This window comes from Bemisia tabaci, chromosome 9 (genome assembly GCF_918797505.1).
Source record: "Bemisia tabaci chromosome 9, PGI_BMITA_v3".
Taxonomy (NCBI): domain Eukaryota; kingdom Metazoa; phylum Arthropoda; class Insecta; order Hemiptera; family Aleyrodidae; genus Bemisia; species Bemisia tabaci.
In genome coordinates this window covers 15320427-15339762 of record NC_092801.1, presented here as the reverse complement: position 1 = coordinate 15339762, position 19336 = coordinate 15320427, and the positions used below count along the sequence as shown (strand labels likewise).

At 38.7% G+C, this 19336-nt stretch overlaps 1 protein-coding gene and 2 non-coding genes across 3 annotated transcripts in view; all 3 read right to left on the bottom strand.

Moving 5' to 3' along the window:
* Myo95E (Myosin 95E) overlaps positions 1-19336 on the bottom strand; it is a 63113-nt gene that overhangs the window by 23717 nt on the left and 20060 nt on the right. The window contains exons 2-8 of the mRNA XM_019051504.2: positions 6992-7113; positions 5974-6089; positions 4708-4895; positions 3972-4018; positions 3191-3254; positions 2210-2223; positions 680-764 (exon numbers count right to left, since the gene is read on the bottom strand). Coding sequence (XP_018907049.2) covers positions 680-764; positions 2210-2223; positions 3191-3254; positions 3972-4018; positions 4708-4895; positions 5974-6089; positions 6992-7105 — 628 coding nt within the window. The 5' untranslated portion in view covers positions 7106-7113. The remainder of the gene's footprint in view (positions 1-679; positions 765-2209; positions 2224-3190; positions 3255-3971; positions 4019-4707; positions 4896-5973; positions 6090-6991; positions 7114-19336) is intronic.
* TRNAD-GUC (transfer RNA aspartic acid (anticodon GUC)) lies at positions 9915-9986 on the bottom strand. Its single transcript has one exon. It is a non-coding gene; the product is annotated as a tRNA-Asp (tRNA).
* On the bottom strand, positions 11070-11223 carry LOC140225550 (U12 minor spliceosomal RNA). Its single transcript, XR_011900596.1, has one exon. It is a non-coding gene; the product is annotated as a U12 minor spliceosomal RNA (small nuclear RNA).

Here is a 19336-nt window from a genome sequence, read left to right as displayed (position 1 = left end):
CAAAACGGAATGTAAACCTTATAAATACTAAGATGTAAAACTGAAAGCTAGGAATGAAAGCTATTGTGTATTGGAGTGCCTGTCTCCTTTATCACAAGAATAAAATTGGAATCCGCCCTGGAGAAGCTTATTTTTTTGTTCAATATCTGAGTTGAATTTACTAATTTCAATTTTACATGTTTTTACATTGCCTTTTGGCCGTAATTCAATCAGATCCAGTTCTAGTACAGATTTTTTTTTTTTTAAAGAATCGAACACAAAGCAAAAATTTTACATAAAACGTAGGTATGTAAATCGATACGGCAGAATGCTGTCTGTCGCGGTGAGCTGTTTGAGGGAACAGAAATCAAGGAGTTTGCTTGTAGAAGGGCGTCTTTAAGAAAATATCTATTTTGAACAGAACTCATTTGAAGTTTAAAGAGAACCGTTTTGCACATTTTGGCCTTAGGTATTTCCGCAAAAGAGCATCAGATAAAAATAAAAGCATGACTGTGTGTTACCAAAAATGCACTGATGTAGTATAATTGATTTTCAAAACAAAGTACCAATTTTATAATACGGCCTTCTACAAGCAAACGCTTCAATTTTCATCCCACAAAAAATTATCAAATTTTTCCATTTTACGTTCCATGATATATGGTGATGCAGAGAGAAAGATTCTTGCTTGAAATATACTTACTGAGCAATTGGATATCAGCCCCTGTCAAGAGCTGGTAAAATATGTGAAAATTTCTCTCTCCTTGAGCATGCTGAGTGACCCTGGACTGTGAAGTAGAAAAGGAAAGGCATAATAAAATTTCACTCAAAAAATGACAATGAACTTTTGGATGAATTGAGTATGCAATTAAGCTTATGCAGTAGTCTGAAATGTGATGAATTTCATTCATAGATGTTACCGATGACAAGGAGAGACACAGAAGTGGGCGATTCTGTATTGATGTGAAAATTGGTTCAATGGGTCAGTTGCGCTAATCACAGAATCGGTTTTTGGTGCTTGATTTTGTAGATTAGCTAAAATAATAAGATCTATTCAAACAGCAACTCTCTATGTTCACTATTAACCGAGATATGGCTCTTTGAAAAATTAGGTTTACAAAGTCATCCACTACGGTAGTGACAACCTTGGTTTCTTCCACCTTGCTTTCATCCGAGTTTCATGTTGAGTAACCAGTCCAAATGTACATCTCCCTGACTGATGAAAGAAAAGTGGAAGAAATCGAGGATGTCACTACCGTGGTATATGTCATCATAAACCGAATTTTTCAAAGCGCCATAACTCGGTTATAGAAAATTGCGATTTAGACAGATCTTATTATTTTCAGCTAATCTACAAGAATCAAGCATTAAAAGACAATTCTGTAAACAGCGCAAATGATTCATTACAGTTGAAGAAACTTCTGTTCATCGGTTTTGCTAATGGACATCTGGAACGAACCAGCCCCTGATTATCATCAGCGATAAAAATATTAAATTTACCCTCTTTCTTATTCTTTAAGCAGAGTGGCATGGTTTAGCTCTCATATTGCAGGTGCAAATTGGTGAGTTTTTTCACTTTCAAATCTATTTTCCTCTGATTTTACATGACAAAAAAAATGTGGACAAAAAATTCTGGTACTTTAGCTTGAGGACTTTGAAGCAATGAATTTTCCTTGTGGAAAAACATGTTGAGATAAGCGAGGTAACCACCTATAAATTGCTGTTCATTTCTTCATTACATTGTCTTGAAAGAGATCTTCTACACTCTCCCTGACACATCTCAAGACAAGCGTGAATACTTCACATACCCTTTGGAATGTACACCCATTGATTTACATTAAAGTTGGATGGATTTAACCAAAAATTATCCGAATAGAATTTCATGTTGCACAATTTTTTTTTCTTTTTAACACCTTGAGGCTCTTTATACTATCCCTCTATAATATGAACTTGTTACAAAACAAATTTAAGGTCAAAATGTTGTTTAGAGTAATAAACATGACAGGAATTTAAGTAACGTCTGATGTGGTTACGTTGGTTCGGATGAGTACTGTCTATTATGAGATTTGAAGAAATAACAATGCAGAGAATGCAGAGAATCTTTAAATAACTTTTCTGACACATCAGAGCTTCAGATCTTGATATTGAAATGCTTTGCTAGCAGTAAGAACAAGAATAGAAGCGATGATTTAAAAATGGCACAAAGCTTCAAAAAGCACTTATATCTTCTTACCTTTTCTAAGAGATCTAAAGAAAGCATGAAAAAAGGAGAAAACATGATAAAAGGTGGAAAATAAGTAATGGCAATTCTCAAAGCGATATTCAAAAACGGGAAGAATATTCAGGCAAAAATAGGATGGAAACAGCAAATATGAAGGTGAATGGTTAAAATAGTGAAACACCGGGTATCAGATGCTGAAGGAGATTTTGTAAAAATATTGATTTAACTCTTGACATCCATGAAAACACAGACTTCTGACAAGAGTCTAATCCCAAAATATCTCTTTCGAAAATGACAAACTGAAGCAAAAATAACCCAAAAGTAGAAATCGGCAATGAATCGACTTCTTACCTCCATAAACGCATCAGATATTGAAAAAAGTCATTGAATCATCTTTTTTTCTTCAATGATTATTGATAGTATTCCATAAAAGTAAGACTTTTTTTTTATACATACCGTTGTTTATTAATTTATCAAAGTCGTGCTTTCGCACTTTAAAGAATGATTCATTAATCAATCTTTCAATTAATGATAGCTTGTTTTCTGGACATTTCTTCCAAAATATCCGAACGCCTTATCATGCTAAAGCACATCGGGTATTTGTACACAAGGTTTGATGGAGAAATACTTTGAAATAACTCCGAAATTAGGCAAAAGTGTATAACACAAATCAATTTGTAATTTGATTTGAGATAATCTCTAAGGAGATACTTTAATTTTTCGCCGTCTAATTTTGTGCACAAATACCTGACAGACAACAGAGAGATGTGACATTAGAAGATTCTTTAAAAAAATGTTCTAAAACCCTGAATTTATCAATGGATCTATCAGCTATCGAATCTTTCTAAAACATGCGGTAGAATCACCTGAACATTTTTTCTCTTCATAATATTTGCACTCAGATAATTTTGGCCTCCATCTTCATTACATAAAATAATCAAAATTATTTGAAAAATGGGAAATGAAAATGAGGTTGAGGATAACAATACTTACAGTTTGTGATCGTCCCACCGACAGGCTCTCCACAGTGATTGAATTCTACTTCTAGGTACTCTCCCTGTTCACAAAAATTTCAAGAAGTAGAGAAAAATATTTCACGATTATAATACAAATTATTAAACATTTTAAAAATGATTGGAAAAACATGATAATGAATTATATTTAACTTCTTCGAAGACAGACCTATGTTTATCTTAGTCATAGAAAGCTATTTTTGCCGTGAAGACTGATTTTGACAAATCAATGCAAAGCCTAGGGTAAAACATTGAATTAGCCTCCTCAGGGCCAAATATGAACTGCCTATACAAGGAAGTAAGTTTCAAAGACCACGCTTTTATAAGTCAGCGGATTCTTCCGGTAAAAATTACATGTTCTTCTGGGTGCCGATTTTTTTCATTCAAAAGAAGGTGTTGAAAAATTAGATTTAGGTAGAGTACAGAAACAGTTTTGAAATAGTTTTGAAGTAAAACAAGGTATCTTGATTGGTGAGACTATAGCTGACTGCTTTGGTGCTTTGCTGCACCTTTTTTATTTCTCAAGTTTTGACTGGATTTAAGTTTATCCTGGCATTAAATTGGTCTCTATTCAACCGATCAAGGTGTCTTTAGCCCTCTAAACAAAGGGATTTAGAGATAGATCTGCTCGTCTATCTGCAAAACTTAATTTTAGGAGAGGAATGTTTTCAAACTCAACAATTTTATTAAGTGTTGATCATTTTTGGATAAAACTGTCTTTAAACAAAAATGGAAACTTGCTGCAATGAACGAATACTTACAAATCTGGAAGCGTTATCATTCAGCATTGTCTTGGCGTTACCAAAACCTGAAAAAGTAAGGTCAAAAAATCAATTTGGCGTGCAGTTAGGCCAATTTTTGGATTAAATTTTGTGGATACGATCTATCAACTCGTTCTTAAAAAATCAAAAGTCAATTTACACTTCATTTCTTCTTTTTCTAGGGTTCGGGCATTTGGATCGAGTTGGAAGCAAACATACAAAGTTGCATTTTGGAAAAAAACGAGTTGAAAGTAGTTTTGAATCCAACTAGTCGTAAATACGCTAATGTCAACAATTCAAAGTTAAGATAGAATATTTTGAACCTGAGAGAAGTTGTTAAACTCTGTCTTTGACAACAGGTCTTATGGGGGAAAAAATTTCAAACCTATTTTTCTCCGTTCAAACTTGATGAGACTCGATGTGATCCGTTTAAACCTTTGTCCATTCCTTTCCTCTGTTTTGATGAGCAACTGCCCATTGAGGGTTAGGTTTACATAAAAAAATGTTTCTCAGATGCCTGAAACCGAGCCATATGTTTCATAAAAATTATTCAGGCTTTTTCAGCGGCTTGCAGAACGTTGCAAAATTGATAAAGAAACAAAAGAAGAGGGCATATTTTAATTTTATTTTCATTGAACTTTATTTATTCTGAAAATTTAAAATTGTTCGTGTTTATATTTCATTTAAGAAACATAGTTCCATTGAACTGCCAAAAGCATACTGTGTGAATACAAACCTTCAAGAATTAAGGAAGAACTTGTGAGTTTGTGCCTGAAAGATTCCTTTTCACTAACTGCTGCTACGAAAAGCGTCGTCATTCTTGCTGCTTCAGTCTTACCACTACCACTTTCGCCTGTGAGAACGATGACCTGGTCCTCACCTCTATCTCGTAACCACCGCCAAGCTGATCCAGCGATAGCAAATCTGAGGGAAAACAGAGGTTAATTTGATTTTTGATTAGCAAGTCAAAAAATAATTCCAGATATCAACTAAATCTGCTTGCGTAGAAACATGTGATGGCCATTTTTCTAGATTTTGACTCTTGTAGTTCAAAGTACTCTTTAAGAATATCTGCAGCTACAAACCAATTGTCAAAATTGGGTATTCCTTGATGAGACTTGATAAGAATACACTGAAATAAAGTTACATAATTGATCGGTTTTATCATTTAATTTCTTTATTGCTCATTTATTAGGTCACATAATGAGTATTTCGTCTGTCATAAGGACAGGTGCCATGATATATATATATATGGGTACGATAAAGGAGTTAAATGATGCAACTAACCAATTGCATGGCTCTGTTTCAGCTTTACCACATTCCATTGCATTCAACAAAAACTGTTCATAATTATAGCTTCTTTTGGTGGGCTTTAAAATTTATTATGAGGTGTTTTCAAAGTACTTTACAAAAACATGTCAAACCCAGAAATACTTTAAATACCTACTTTTCCAGCTTGAATAACACGTCGTTTGAGGGGACACATTTTATTTATTAATGTTCAACTCCTTACATACATTCTAGAGATCTGTGCTTAAAAACTACAGTTGGAAGGTTTTTTTGCGCAAACCTTGTACAACCCTACAAAAAAGCTGGATGTCCAGTTATTCAGCAATTTATTCTTACTTGTGGCAGAAACTGATTTATAATGAAACATCATTCATCATTAGTTTAAATTTTTTAAAAATACTACAGTGTTTCATTTGGTTAGAATGTTTTTTGGAGCTTTTAAGTCATAAAATTACATTCCTGGTCCAGGGTCTTTTATTTTTAAAATTAATTCGCTCTTAATCAACAGAAATGAGGAAAAAATCTAAACCCTTCTCTGGATTCATTTGGCACACCTATATCCTTTTTGACCATCTTCAACTTTTCAATTTGAGGGTACAGTTTTAGCAGTTACCTTTAAAACGAGCTTTTCTGACTAAATTCTGAGTTTTGCTTTTATTCCGTACGATGACAATCTTTTAATTTTTACACTGTGATGAATGGTTGTACTTACATGTGAGGTGGAAGCTGATAAGGTCCTTTATGCCGATATAAGCATGCTAATTCTGCACTATAAATTGGAAGCTCTTTGTAGGGATTAAGGGAGACTAAAAAATTTCCTATGTACGTCTGAAAACAGAAGAATGATCAAACATTAAAATCAGATGAAATATGCCGAAGATGAGACGTGCTACCAAAAAGACTGATTAGACTGACAGGATAGAAAGAAAAAAAGAGGAAAAAAAAACGATCATACCTACAGCAAAAAAATTGAACTTCATCCTGTCTTCTCCTTGAATATTTTTCAAGAAAATAATTAGGTGGTAATTAACTCACAGTTCTTGCTCTCTTCTTGTGGGCATAAAAATTGAGTTGAGGTGGAGGAGAGAAATCTTGAAGAGCTAAAATTGAAACCATTGCAATGATGCCTTCGATTAAAAAACTGTGTCGACTGTCAAGTCTCATTTTCATACCTCGTCACCTCATACTGCAAGAATTTTCAACTTAATTAAAACATACACACAGAAAATTTTAGGGGGATACATTGATTAATTCTCCTAGGTATTTTTTTTTTTTTTTTTTTTTAAATACACGATCATGAATTTTTAAACGTCGCAATGGAAATACACATTTTTTTTTTTTCAAAAATGCATGCAGAGCATTAAGTGATTCCAGCAAAACCAGAGACAAGAGACCCTCCACTGGCCTCCTAGCGACAGGTGGAAGATTTTACTTTCGGGGATTCAACAGTTCCTTTTGGACAATTATTAGGGAGCAAATAGTCATCACCTCAATTTCGGCTGTTGACCTACCTACATGGTCGATGATGAGCTTCGGGTGACGTCATGAGCCAAACAAGTTTCGCAAACTTCGGCCATTTTCGACTTGTTTGCAAAACGAAACTGCCAACACGTTGTTAAACACCAACCATTTAGGTAAGTCAACAGTAGAATGCTGAAGTCTCGAAAGTAAAAGCTTCCACAATGGCCAAGATACTAGTGGAGGGTCTCTTGTCTCCGAGCAAAACTTACATAAATGTGATCTCGTTTATATCTCTGGTGAAGATTCGAGATAAAATCTTCTTCGGTGAGAGGGTCCAATAACACAGCATCCCAGGCTCCAACCTCTTGATCCTGGGTTTCCATCACACAACCTGAAGCAGAGAATGACGCAACAAAATTACTGCCGACTCACTAGAGGTGTTTATTCATGAAAAAGTTTGATGTGAGCGAGAGGGTTGGTGCGGCACTTCATTTCAAAAGCAATCGGGAACAGTAGATTCAGCATTTACAGAGATAATTTCACGGTGAAGGCCGCGTATTGTTCCCTCAGATATTCGCTGAGGAAATATCAGAGTAACAGGTGAAAGGAAAAATATTACTGAGTGACAATGCTCGCTTCTTCGGATATGATAATACTTACATTGGCAATTCCTAACAAAAACCAGGCTCTAACACTACTTTCAGATTTAAAGATATTGGAACTCATACAAAGCCCATTCATTCGATCTTCATTCAAGTTCGCGATTTCATGAAAAACGAGTTCGAGATTAAAAATATTTATCCTGAACCTGAATCTTACCGTACATACATGAACAGATTGAACCGACGCACAGCGGATCGAGTCAGAGGTCGGACGTGAAATTGTTGACTAAAATTGCGAATTTTGATGTTAATTTCGTCAAATTTTAAATTTCAAAGGGTGATGTAAGAAGAAATTATGACGAGGAGACCAATGAGCCCACTTTTAGAACCTCAAAATTCTGTATAAACGGAGTTACAAGCTTTGAAAGTTTTAAAATTTTGTCCGCCCTCTCCTGTTGACTCGATCCACTATGTGACGTTGCAAAGTTGGGAATAGTGATTTGAACAGCGTTTTTAAAGGATTACTTTGGATTCAGTATCGTTCGCGAATATCTCACTTTGTCGAAAAATTCCACCTCCTCTCTTCATCAGAGGGTTCCAAAATTCCGTCTCATTACAGCTAAGCCTCACTTACCTATGGCGCCAGCCATGATTTTGGAGCGCCCTGGAGATTTTGGCAAACGGTTTTTACAATGCTAGTTCAGTGAACAGAGTTTTCAAAAAAATTTAACGACTAGACCGAAATTCATTTACTCTTTTTTTCACTGAAATTTTTTGTTTTTTTATTTCTTTTATACATTGACTTCAAACATTTTCGTTACTTTTCTTGGCGGCAACCTTACTTGAGAATAAGTAAAAAAACTCATTTCTCTATACTTTCTTTAAATGTCTTTTACATTTTTACATTATCCTTTTCGGTTCTTTCATTCTTAGTTTGTAATTTTTCTTCCATTCTTTCTTTACTTAAACCGGAGTATGCTTTTCAGCGAAGATTTTTCTCGACCCGACAGAAATGAGACTTGAGTCGCAAAGTTTTTTGCGAGGGAACGGAGCGGAACGAAACGAAACGGATCAGAACGTAACTAACAAACTGGGAAACAAAATGGAACGGATTGGACCGAAAGGACCGGGAAAATTTCGCTATTATGATGATGTGCTCAACATCACAGGCTATCAACTGGACGTATTTCTGCCGAACGGAACGATGTGCATTGAGACATGAGCCCTGAGACCCATAAGAATATATGCATAACAGAGCTCACGTCATAATGCACATAGTTCCGTTTGGCAGAAAATGCTTCTATTTATTTTTGCTAATCGGCGCCGACGGCCATTTGAACGTATTTCTGTCAAACGAAACTATGTGCATTATGACGTGAGCTCTGTTACGCATATATTCTTACGGGTCTCAGGGCTCATGTCTCAATGCACATAGTTCCGTTTGGCAGAAATACGTTCAAATGGCCGTCGGCGCCGATCAGCAAAAATAAATAGAAGCATAGGATCATAAGTAGTGGAGTCAATACCGCCAAGCTAAGGAAAAACGACGTATAACCCTTCAGACGTTGCCAAATTTCCTTTGATAAAATTCGAGTTCCGAGCGAAACTTGCGTATAACCCCCCACCCCCTCCCCAATTTTTTTAGAAAATTTCATTCGCACTTTAATCTGAAGTAACTGAAGATTTAGAGGAAACATAGGTATTCATAGGTTTCCTCAAAACTGAATGAGTGACAGGAGAAATTTGGCAACATCTGGAGTTTCATACGACGTTTTTCTTTGGCACGGTAAAATGGATATGTTTACCGAGCGCCAATAACCTCCAATTTAGAAGGTTGGAGACGGACTGAGAATCGGTATCCGATAAGGCGCAAGAGTTTGTTGCCCAAGAGCACACATGAGAGCCTCAAAAAGGTTCGATAGGTTTCAATCTATCTTAACTCGTTTCACTTACAACGAGCAAGGGTTGAACTCGGGGGGGGGGGGGGGGGGGGGGGGGGAAGGAGCGGTAGAAAAAATCGATCGTGCTTCCTCCATGAAATGTAACGGAGATGAAAAAAGTTTCACGCGCACTTCGTCTATCATCTTCGTATAAAATAAATGTATAATTCGATACATCTTTTGGTAAAAACAGCTTAACATTGCAAATAGCATGTTTTAATTTTCGAAATTCTTCCAAGAAGGCATCTCCAAGACGCTATTTAAGAACTCGAAAAGTCCCTTCCAGACCTGCCGATCCGAGGTAGTTCAATTTTAGGATTATTCATTTCATTTTTGCTCACTTTTTTTTTATGGAAGGGGGGGGGGAGGGGGCGGTAACTCAAGCTACAGCCTATCAATGCAAAAACATTTTAAACACTTGAAGAAAGAAATAAAAATAATGCCCAAGTAATACACAAATTAAAGTTTGAAGTATGCACTTTGCCTGTCTAATTTCTTATCCTAACTTCCGTTAAGTGAAAAGGCTAAAAACGGATATTTTTAAATTGTTTGAAGAAAACGGTACGAAATTTTCGAAAGCGATCGTTATCAAATTGACTACAAATTTAAAATGCGATTAATTAAACTGCAGCTGAGATTAAAAAAATATCCTCCCCGGCGGGGAATCGAACCCCGGTCTCCCGCGTGACAGGCGGGGATACTGACCACTATACTACCGAGGACTGGTGGAGATGACGACGAAAAATATCGTCTCTCACAGATCGATTACGTTGAAAGCGGATAATACGATTAACAAGGTGTTTCGGAAATATTGATTGAGCTAACCTTGGTTATTTCCTCTTTTTTTCCCTTTCAGGGAATCTGCTGAAACCGGCTAGTCAAAAATCAGTACTTTTTCAGTACATTCACGAGAAATTCAGTACCTCTTCCAACAGACAAATTTTGTACTTTTTCATTACACCTCCATTTGACGAAATTAGAAAAATTTCAAAAATTTGAAATTGCAACAAAAATGACAAAAAAATTTAAAAAATTCCGGACCTGTGAGCGGAATTTCCGCACTTTTTCAGTACTTCCGGACCTCCCTTAAAAATCAGTACTATTTCCGGGTTCTCCAAAATTCCGGACTTGTGGACACCCTGCGTTTAAAATAAAAAGAGAGAAAAAAACACTGTTTTTAAATTGAAGATATAAAATAATTGAAAATGAAAAGCAAAAATACGACTTGGGAACTTAAAATGCCTTCCAGACTAAAGATAAAAAAAAAAAAAAAAAAATTTTAACAAAAAGACAGCTGTGCTTCATGGATTTTATCGAAATAGTGCGCACAGAATCAGCAGAAAAGGATTGGAGAGGAGGGGTTCAGGGGTTCTGGATCCCAAGGACAGACTGTTTTTTCGCAAAAAAGAGGTCTTTTGGCAGTTCTTGAGTATTTTTTTTTCCAATTTTGGCAATCCGGCAATCCCTCAAGGGACCTTCCCTAAATTACGTAAAGCTCTTGGTGGTGGGGGGGGGGGGGGGGGGGGCGAGGAGAGCGTTACGCCATTTTTTTTTTCTGCGTTAAAGGATAGCGACCTACGTCACAAAAGCGTTACAAGCAGGGGGAGCGTGATGCAAATTAGGATTGCGTGATTAGCCTCTGAAAATTCTGTGAAACGTGAAAGCATGGAACTTCCTCAGACAGGATCATTTCGCACTTAAAACTCAACATCTGGTAATGAAAGGGTGAACACCATCATACTAGCTTGGGACTTGACGAAAAGGAGAACGCTACAATACTTAACTGGGAGTTGGAGACTATTATCAGGGCAGATCGCTATCACCCGGATCACCCGCGAAAGTAGGCGGACAACCCATTGGGGACGACCTGTACCCTTTCAAAAATTACGGTAAAATTATATTTTGGAAGCCAAGCATTACCAGGGCTTAGTATTTTCCTTACTCATTAGTTTAAGGCACGAAGGGCCGGGTGGCGAGATTCCAATATTTGTAACTTTTGCTTGAGACACAAACTTCGTGGGGGAGACATTTGATGAGATCTTAGAGAGAATCAGATATGATTAAAGAAACAGATCAGTGCGCTAACTCTCTAGTAGTACACTTCCCATGAACTAAATAAAATATACGCGAATAGGTGCATAATTTCTCTCGTTAATGAGCCAATTATGCGAGAGCGGTGATATACGATATGCTCCGCCATCTAGCGGACCAATCGCGCATTACAACATTGAAGGCATACTGTACGGGGTGCTTCATCGGTTAAGTTAGAGTAGGTTGGGGTCTGTATTGGTCGAGTTAAGAACGGTTTGTAGGGTCAGACGTGTATTGGGGTTTTCAGGACATTTTCGAATTCCTTGGCTTTCCTGGTCTCTTTCCTAACTTTTCAGCTTTCCTCTGACTGCATATTTTCAAATTCACTGAATTTCTAAAAATACTGTGAGGTGACAAGTTTTATTGGATTTCAAAATTTCCTGACTCTTCAAAAGGTTTTTGAACATAAATCTCCCAACTTTTCAATTTTTTAGGCATGAAAATTCTTTTTGCTGATAATTTTTGGCGCCAAATTTCTTCAGATCGAATAAAAGTGAGGAAAAAATAAAAAGTTCGGCAGAAAAATTCCCTGACTTTTCAAGATCGGGTAAAATTTTCTGATTTGTCCAGGTTACTTTAGACTTTTTAATAGCCGATGTTCATCCTGAAAATGATGCTGACTTCTTGCGACAAAATTTTCGGTTCTAGATTTTTAAATGTTGGGGGAAAAAACCGTAAAAAGTAAAGAAAAGTAAATTGCGCTTTCTCGTATATATCAGCGGCTGAAGTTGCCAAGACGAGTCCAGTGGCGCGAGTATCGATACGTCTAAAGATTTAAAGTACAGCGGGCTGATTGTTGAAATTTGTAGCGAAAGCTATATACAAAAAAACAAAAGGGATATAGAAGGATCCTTTTGACGGAAGCGGGCGGTTGAAATGGACAAAGGAGGTAGATGATAGACTAACTAACGGCAGCTCACGAGACACCCTATAATTAGTCTATCATTTGCTCCTTTAGTCTATAGGGAACCAACCATTTCAACCCATAGGATCGCTCCATACTTACTGTCTTCTTTTTTCTATAGCTTTGTCTACCACTTTCAACAATCAGCCCGCAGGATGACATTTTCAGGAGAGTGAGAGAACAAAAAGGGTTTCCTAATTCGGATGTTCTGAGAATGGACCACTAGACAAGGCACGAGTTTAAGCTTTCTGATACATGTTACTTAACCAAAATTTTACGTAGAACACAATTCGCGCAACGAAAATTACTGAAACCAACTCCTAATGGAGATATTAACATTTTTATTTCACATTGGTTACGAGGAATTTGAACTGCCCGCTCACAAGAAACTCAAAGCTCTACGTGAGTCAAATCGCGCACGACAACGGTCTCAGCAAGTTTCTTAATCGAGTAATATTCATTTCCCACCATGTGTTGTTCGAACTATAGGCAATTTGCTATAGCTGAGCCAAAGCGTCAAGATTGAGGTTGCCAGATTTTTACATCGCGCAGAGACTGTCATGATAACGTTTAGCGCGCGATGTGAATCACGTAGAGCATTGAGTTTTCATGAGCGGGTAGTTTCAATTCACGCACCAAGAATCATTAAATATCTCCGGAGGGATTTGATTTCGGTAATTTTCGTTGTGCGCATCGTGTTTTACGTGAAATTTTAGTTGTTAAACATGTATCAGAATGCTGAAATTCGTACCTTGTCTAGTGGTCCATTGCCATGAGAGGGTTTAATCTTGGATGTGTACGATTTTTATGGCTTTTTAATTTTTGTAAAGTAGTATCCATGAGACCAGAGGCATCTAGCCGAAAGGCAACCAAATGAGGATAGTACGCCGACAAAGGCGGTGGAAAATCGCAAGGGCGGGGTCAGCCGGCGGAGGGGGGATAAATTAAAACTAGAGCAAACATTTAATGAGGGGTGGCGGGGGTGGGCGGCGCTATGAAGGGGGGATGCTCCTGAAGGGAACAAAGGGCCCTAATTTGCTTATTATAAAAACCGGGTTGCACTTCCGTGCGACTAGACCGCGGTTGCCGTTCGGGGTGAGGAAAAACGTCGTATGAATAACCGGGAGTTGCCAAATTCCCTCCGATAAAATATTTATTTCTGCGTGGAGTGATAAATATTTTCACTTGAAATTTTCGGATGGTTTAAATCTGATCGCGAATAAAATTCTGTGAAAAATCGGAAGGGAAATGATCAAAGATTCTCCTGAAAATTCGTGTTTTATCGGAAGAAATTCGGCAACGTTTGAAAGTTCGTGCGGTGTTCTTCTCGCGGCACGGCAGTGTTTCTGGCTCGTCCATGAAAACACGTATCTGCCGAGGGAAACAAATGACACATTCGTTGTTCCTAAAAATGGGGCAAAGATGGTGGTCCGATAGAATGTTTATTTTTACGGGGAGTGATACATATTTTCACTTGAAATTTTCGGATAGTTTAAATCTGATCGCGATTAAAATTCTGTGAAAAATCGGAAGGGAAATAATAATCACAGATTCTCCTGAAAATTCGTGTTTTATCGGAAGGAATTCGGCAACGTTTGAAAGTTCGTACGATGTTCTTCTCTCGGCACGGCAGTGTTTCTGGCTCGTCCATGAAAACACGTATCTGCCGAGGGAAACAGATGACACGTTCGTTGTTTCTAAAATGGGGCAAAAATGGTGGTCCGATAGAATGTTTATTTTTACGGGGAGTGATAAATATTTTCTCTTGAAATTTTCGGATAGTGTAAATCTGATCGCGAATAAAATTCTGTGAAAAATCGGAAGGGAAATAATCACAGATTCTCCTGAAAATTTGTGTTTTATCGAAAGAAATTCGGCATCATTTGAAAGTTCGTACGGTGTTCTTTTCTCAGCACGACAGTGTTTCTGGCTCGTCCATGAAAACATCTATCTGCCGAGGGAAACAGATGACACATTCGTTGTTTCTATATTGGGGCAGTGATTCCTGGTTGAAAAATGGGGTCTAGGTCTGAATAAACGAATTTCACCACGAGCAGGCTGATTCCTGAGCAGTGGCGTGGCGTGAATGATCGGTCAATGATCGATATTTCGCCGTTTGAAGCTGCGGTAAAGAATCGATTAAAGCTTTCGTTGCAAACACCCTGTTTATCGATCCTTTTCCAAGGGTTTAATTGGTATATCAATCGATGTATCGCAAAGCACGCCACTCGACTGTTCCCGATTTTGAAATCGACCGTTAAAAAGTTCAAATAATTGATTAATTTTCATTTGAATAATAGAATCACACCAATAAAGGTGGATATTGAGCACACAGCTGACAGAATCCACCCTGTATTAACCTTACACAATTCAAAAAAGTTCATTTCACAAAAATTTTTGGGAGTGAAGAATTTTGTGAAAAAAAAAAATGGACTATTTTGATTGGGAAAAAATGTCAACGTTCCGCAGTAAAATTCCGTGAAAATTTAGGGTTGAGCGAAAAGCCATTACTTATCAATGTTCTTTGCCGCCATGATTTTTCCGCAGAAAGTCTTTTCACAAAAAAGTTTTTCACGTGAAGTCTCTTGATGTTGAAAAAATGCGATGTGTTGATTGGACAAGAAAACTTCGAGGTTCCGCAGCGTTTAATAACTTTTCAAATTGGTTTTTTCTCCGCCACGGTTTCTCATAAAAAATTGTACCGCGAAAAACTTTAAGCGTAAAGTTTCTTAAAATTGAAAACAATACAATAGCTCGGCATGAAGTAAAAATTTCAAGATTCCGTAGCAAACTTTTCTGAATCTTCAGGGTTGAGCAAAAATCCCGACTTTTCAAGAACTCGTCACCCTGCGCGAGATAATTTTCCCTCAAATATTAAAATCCGATTTTTCCGATTTCAATTCACTGTTCTGGAAATTTTCACTCGTTGGACTGAGGTCCATTTCAAAGACGGTATACATTTTAGAGACCACTCACTAACAATCTGAGCCATGTAATCGAGGGATGCAGAAGCTAATTTAAGGAGCTTGGTGGACAAGGCGTATAAGCCAGTGGCGCGGCGTGGCGTGAATTGCCATATATCGATTGTTATACCGTTTAAACCTATGGAGAGGGATCGATAGACAGGGTGTTCGCAGCGAACACCTTAAGGTAATTCGATGGACGCCATATTTTGTGTCAGAACGGCATGCAATATATCGCATCAATTGGTTCCATTTTTTCAGCTACTCGTCATTTTTCTCCAATTTTGAGATCGCAATTCTGTTGTCAGGAGACTAAAGCACTCACTTACCAATTTTAACAAAGAAATTCAACGTAATAAAGGCGTGGTTTTTTTAGAGAGAAAATATCGTATTTGAGTGCAGTTTCGATATCAGTATCGAATGCGATGTTTTCTCTCTGAAAAAACCACGCCTTCATTACGTTGAATTTCTTGGTTAAAATTGGTAAGTGAGTGCTTTAGTCTCCTGACAACAGAATTGCGATCTCAAAAGTGGAGAAATATGACGAGTAGCTGAAAAAATGGAACCAATTGATGCGACATATCGCATGCCGTTCTGACACAAAATATGGCGTCCATTGAATCACCTTAATAATAGATTCTTTACCATATGTTTAAATGGCATAACAATCGATACATCGCAATTCAAGCCACGCCACTGGTATAGGCGCAGTTTTTGAAAAAAATTGAGATATCAAGATTCCAAGAACAACTCGTCTTAATGCATGTTCTGTGACAAATTTGCTCCCAAATTCCAATTTTTAAGCATGAACAAGTCAGTTTGAACTTTCGTTCCGCCATAAGGACCCATGCGATTTCGGAACTTCGAACACGTGTTTCTCGTAATAGCAAAAACTGCACTTATGCGCCTTGTCCTCTAAGCCCCTAATTTCGGAGATTAATGCTATTTTTTGCTAAATGATGATTGATGTAGACTTGCCGGGGAAACATTTGATGACTGATGAGTGTCCGGGTGAGCACTTTGCTGGGAGATTTGGTGTAAATTAGGTCCGGATTAAACCAATTGCTTCATTCTTCGATCATGAATCATGATCAAGCGAATCTGACTTCCGAAATTAGATTTTACTCTATCGTAATCAAATGATTCTGATCGATAAATCCCTATCTTGCTTTATATCCGTCAAATCAATCAAATAGTCAAATCAGGCATTTTGTCAAATCAGGCATTTTGTCAAATCAGGCATTTTGTCAAATCAGGCATTTTGTCAAATGCCTATTCAGAGTTTACGATGTTTTTTTTTTGTTTTCACAAAAAACTTCTCTAACTTTCAATACTTTGAAACTAAAAATCCGTTAAAGTACAAACCATCATGTTATTTCCCGTTCAAAAATGCCCCTCATGATTCTTCAACCGTCCGAATTGTGAAAACATTTTTATTTTCTGAAATGCTGCATATTTTGAGATGCATTCGCATTCAAACACTAGAAAAAACGTATTTATGATCATGTGGGACAAGTTTTTATACATAACTATTTTCAACGTAATCAAAGAATTATTTTGCCTACAGTCAGCAAAATAATCAGAATTACAGTCGAAGTAAGAGTATTTAACTATATGCCTAGGCATTTAACAAAATGCCTGATTTGACTATTTGCCTGCAACATATCGATCAAGGTCATTCGATATCGATTCAATAATCGAGTCGCAGGGCATCGAAAACGTATTGTCTCTGATCTCTTTCCCCGCGGACGATCACAAATAATAGTTTTAAGAGGACCCTCGGGGGATTCACACTTTAACGTTCACACCTCATTCATGCCCCCCCCCCCCCCCCCGGACCGGGGCCTCTTTTCTGGGTCAGGGCTCGGACGTGATCCAGTTCAGTATCATTCAACTAGTCTCTGCTCCCCTACTATCCCCCTTATCGACCCCCCCCCCCCCCATGGCCGGAAGACTGGCCTCGTGATAAGGGAGCATCAAAAGAGAGGCGAATTTTTCGCGGAAGATGAAACACACACACATGCACACCACGTCACAAACCTACCCTGAAATCGCGAGGCCGATGTTGGCAAATTGAAAGATGAGGATGAAGAGGCAGAGGCGGAAGTAAGAGGAGGAAGCAGAGGAAGAGAAAGAGAGAAGGCAAGGAAAAGAAATCCTTCCCTTTCCTATTTTTTTTCTTCATCTGCACCTCCCTCGTTCTCACCTTCCTCTTTTTCAAATGATCTATAATCCTTTTCATCATTTTCCTTTTCTCCTTATAATTTCACTCCTTCTTCCTCTACTGCCTCCTCCTCTGTTCTTCAACTGATTCCCATTTCTTATCACCAATTTCGTCCTCTCCATTCTCTTCCTACCATTCCATTCATTTTACTTCTTCTTCCTCCTCTTTCTCTTGATCTCCATTCCTCAGATACATCTGCTTTTTTATCTTCTTCTTATTTCTATCTCTTAGTCATCGTCATCGTCGTCATCACCACCACCGCCATCACCATCATCATCATCATAATTCCCCTCATCGTCATCACCGTCATCCTCCTCCTCATCGTCATCGTCATCATCGTCATCCTCCTCCTCATCGTCATCGTCATCATCGTCATCATCGTCATCACCTTTCATCATCGTCCTCATCGTCGTCACCATCGTCGTCATCGTCGTCATCGTCGTCATCGTCATCATTACCGTCATCATCGTCACCATCATCACCATTATCATCGTTATCATCATCATCACCATTATCATCGTCATCACCATCAGCACCATTATCATCGTCGTTATCGTCGTCGTCGTCGTCGTCGTCGTCATGGTCACGGTCACGGTCACGGTCACGGTCACGGTCACGGTCATGGTCATGGTCATCATCACCATCATCGTCATCGCCATCATCACAATCCCATCGCCATCGCCATCGCCATCAACATCGTCATCGTCATCGTCATCGTCATCGTCATCGTCATCGTCATCGTCATCGTCATCGTCATCGTCATCGTCATCGTCATCGTCATCTTCGTCATGATCATGATCATAATCTTCTTATTTCTCTTTTCCTCCTCTCACTCTTCCATCTCCTTCCTCTTCTCCACCGTCTCCTTCCTCTCCTTTCTTCTCCCCTCTTGGACCCTTATCACCTGATCCGACACGTGCAGTGAGGAGTTCCACGGGACCGGCGGAAAAGTCGTCTTTTCAGGCGTGCGAAATCAGGTTCAAAAAACGGACCGATTGGAACGGAGCGGCTTGATCCGGGATCCTCGCATCCTGATGACTTTGCTTGGGATGGTGTAGCGCAGTGGCGTGGCGTGCTTTGCGATGTATCGATTGATCTGCCATTAAAACCTATGGAAAAGGATCGATAGACAGGGTGTTCGCAGCGAACACCTTCATAATCGATTCTTTACCATAGGTTTAAATGGCATAACGATCGATATATCGCAATTCACGCCACGCCACTGGTGTAGCGTATCGAGATGGCGAGAGCGGCGGATCTTGGGCCCGGGCCAGACGGAGCCGGTGCCGGAGACCGAGAAAGAGACGAGTAGATGTAGATGCGGAGTTATTGAAAACGAGATGATGACTATCTTCCACTCCGAGTCGGAGCGGAGTTCCACCCTCTTGACCTCCTCCAACCGCGCGCTGCATCCCCCGCAACGGCCCCGGCTCCGGCACTGCTAGCACCCCGCTTCCGGCGCGCGGCGCACCCAGCCCCGCTCACACTCACGCCGCGCGACGCCACGCGTGACTAGAGTACCTATATTGAGAGAGTATGGCCACTGGGCCCCATGGAGAGGCTTAGGACCCAAAAATGGCGGTGCTTTGTTTTGGTTTTCGTGGATGGGAGGGGGGTCATTGCCAACTATTGACGGTTATCACCAAACCGCACTTGCTGCCAACTTTACTACATCCAAGATAATTTTTCTCAAAAATTGCACACGATTAGCCTTAAAAATATGTAAATAAGTCGCAATAGTGCATTTGAGTAAATTTCTCGTTACGATAAGCAAAGAAAACTACATTTTGAGTCATTATTAATTTATAGCATCCGCCATTTTTGGGTCCTAAGGTTTCCATTCAGCCTAAGATGGCTGAGCCAATCAGAGGTGGTAACACCAGTGGCCAT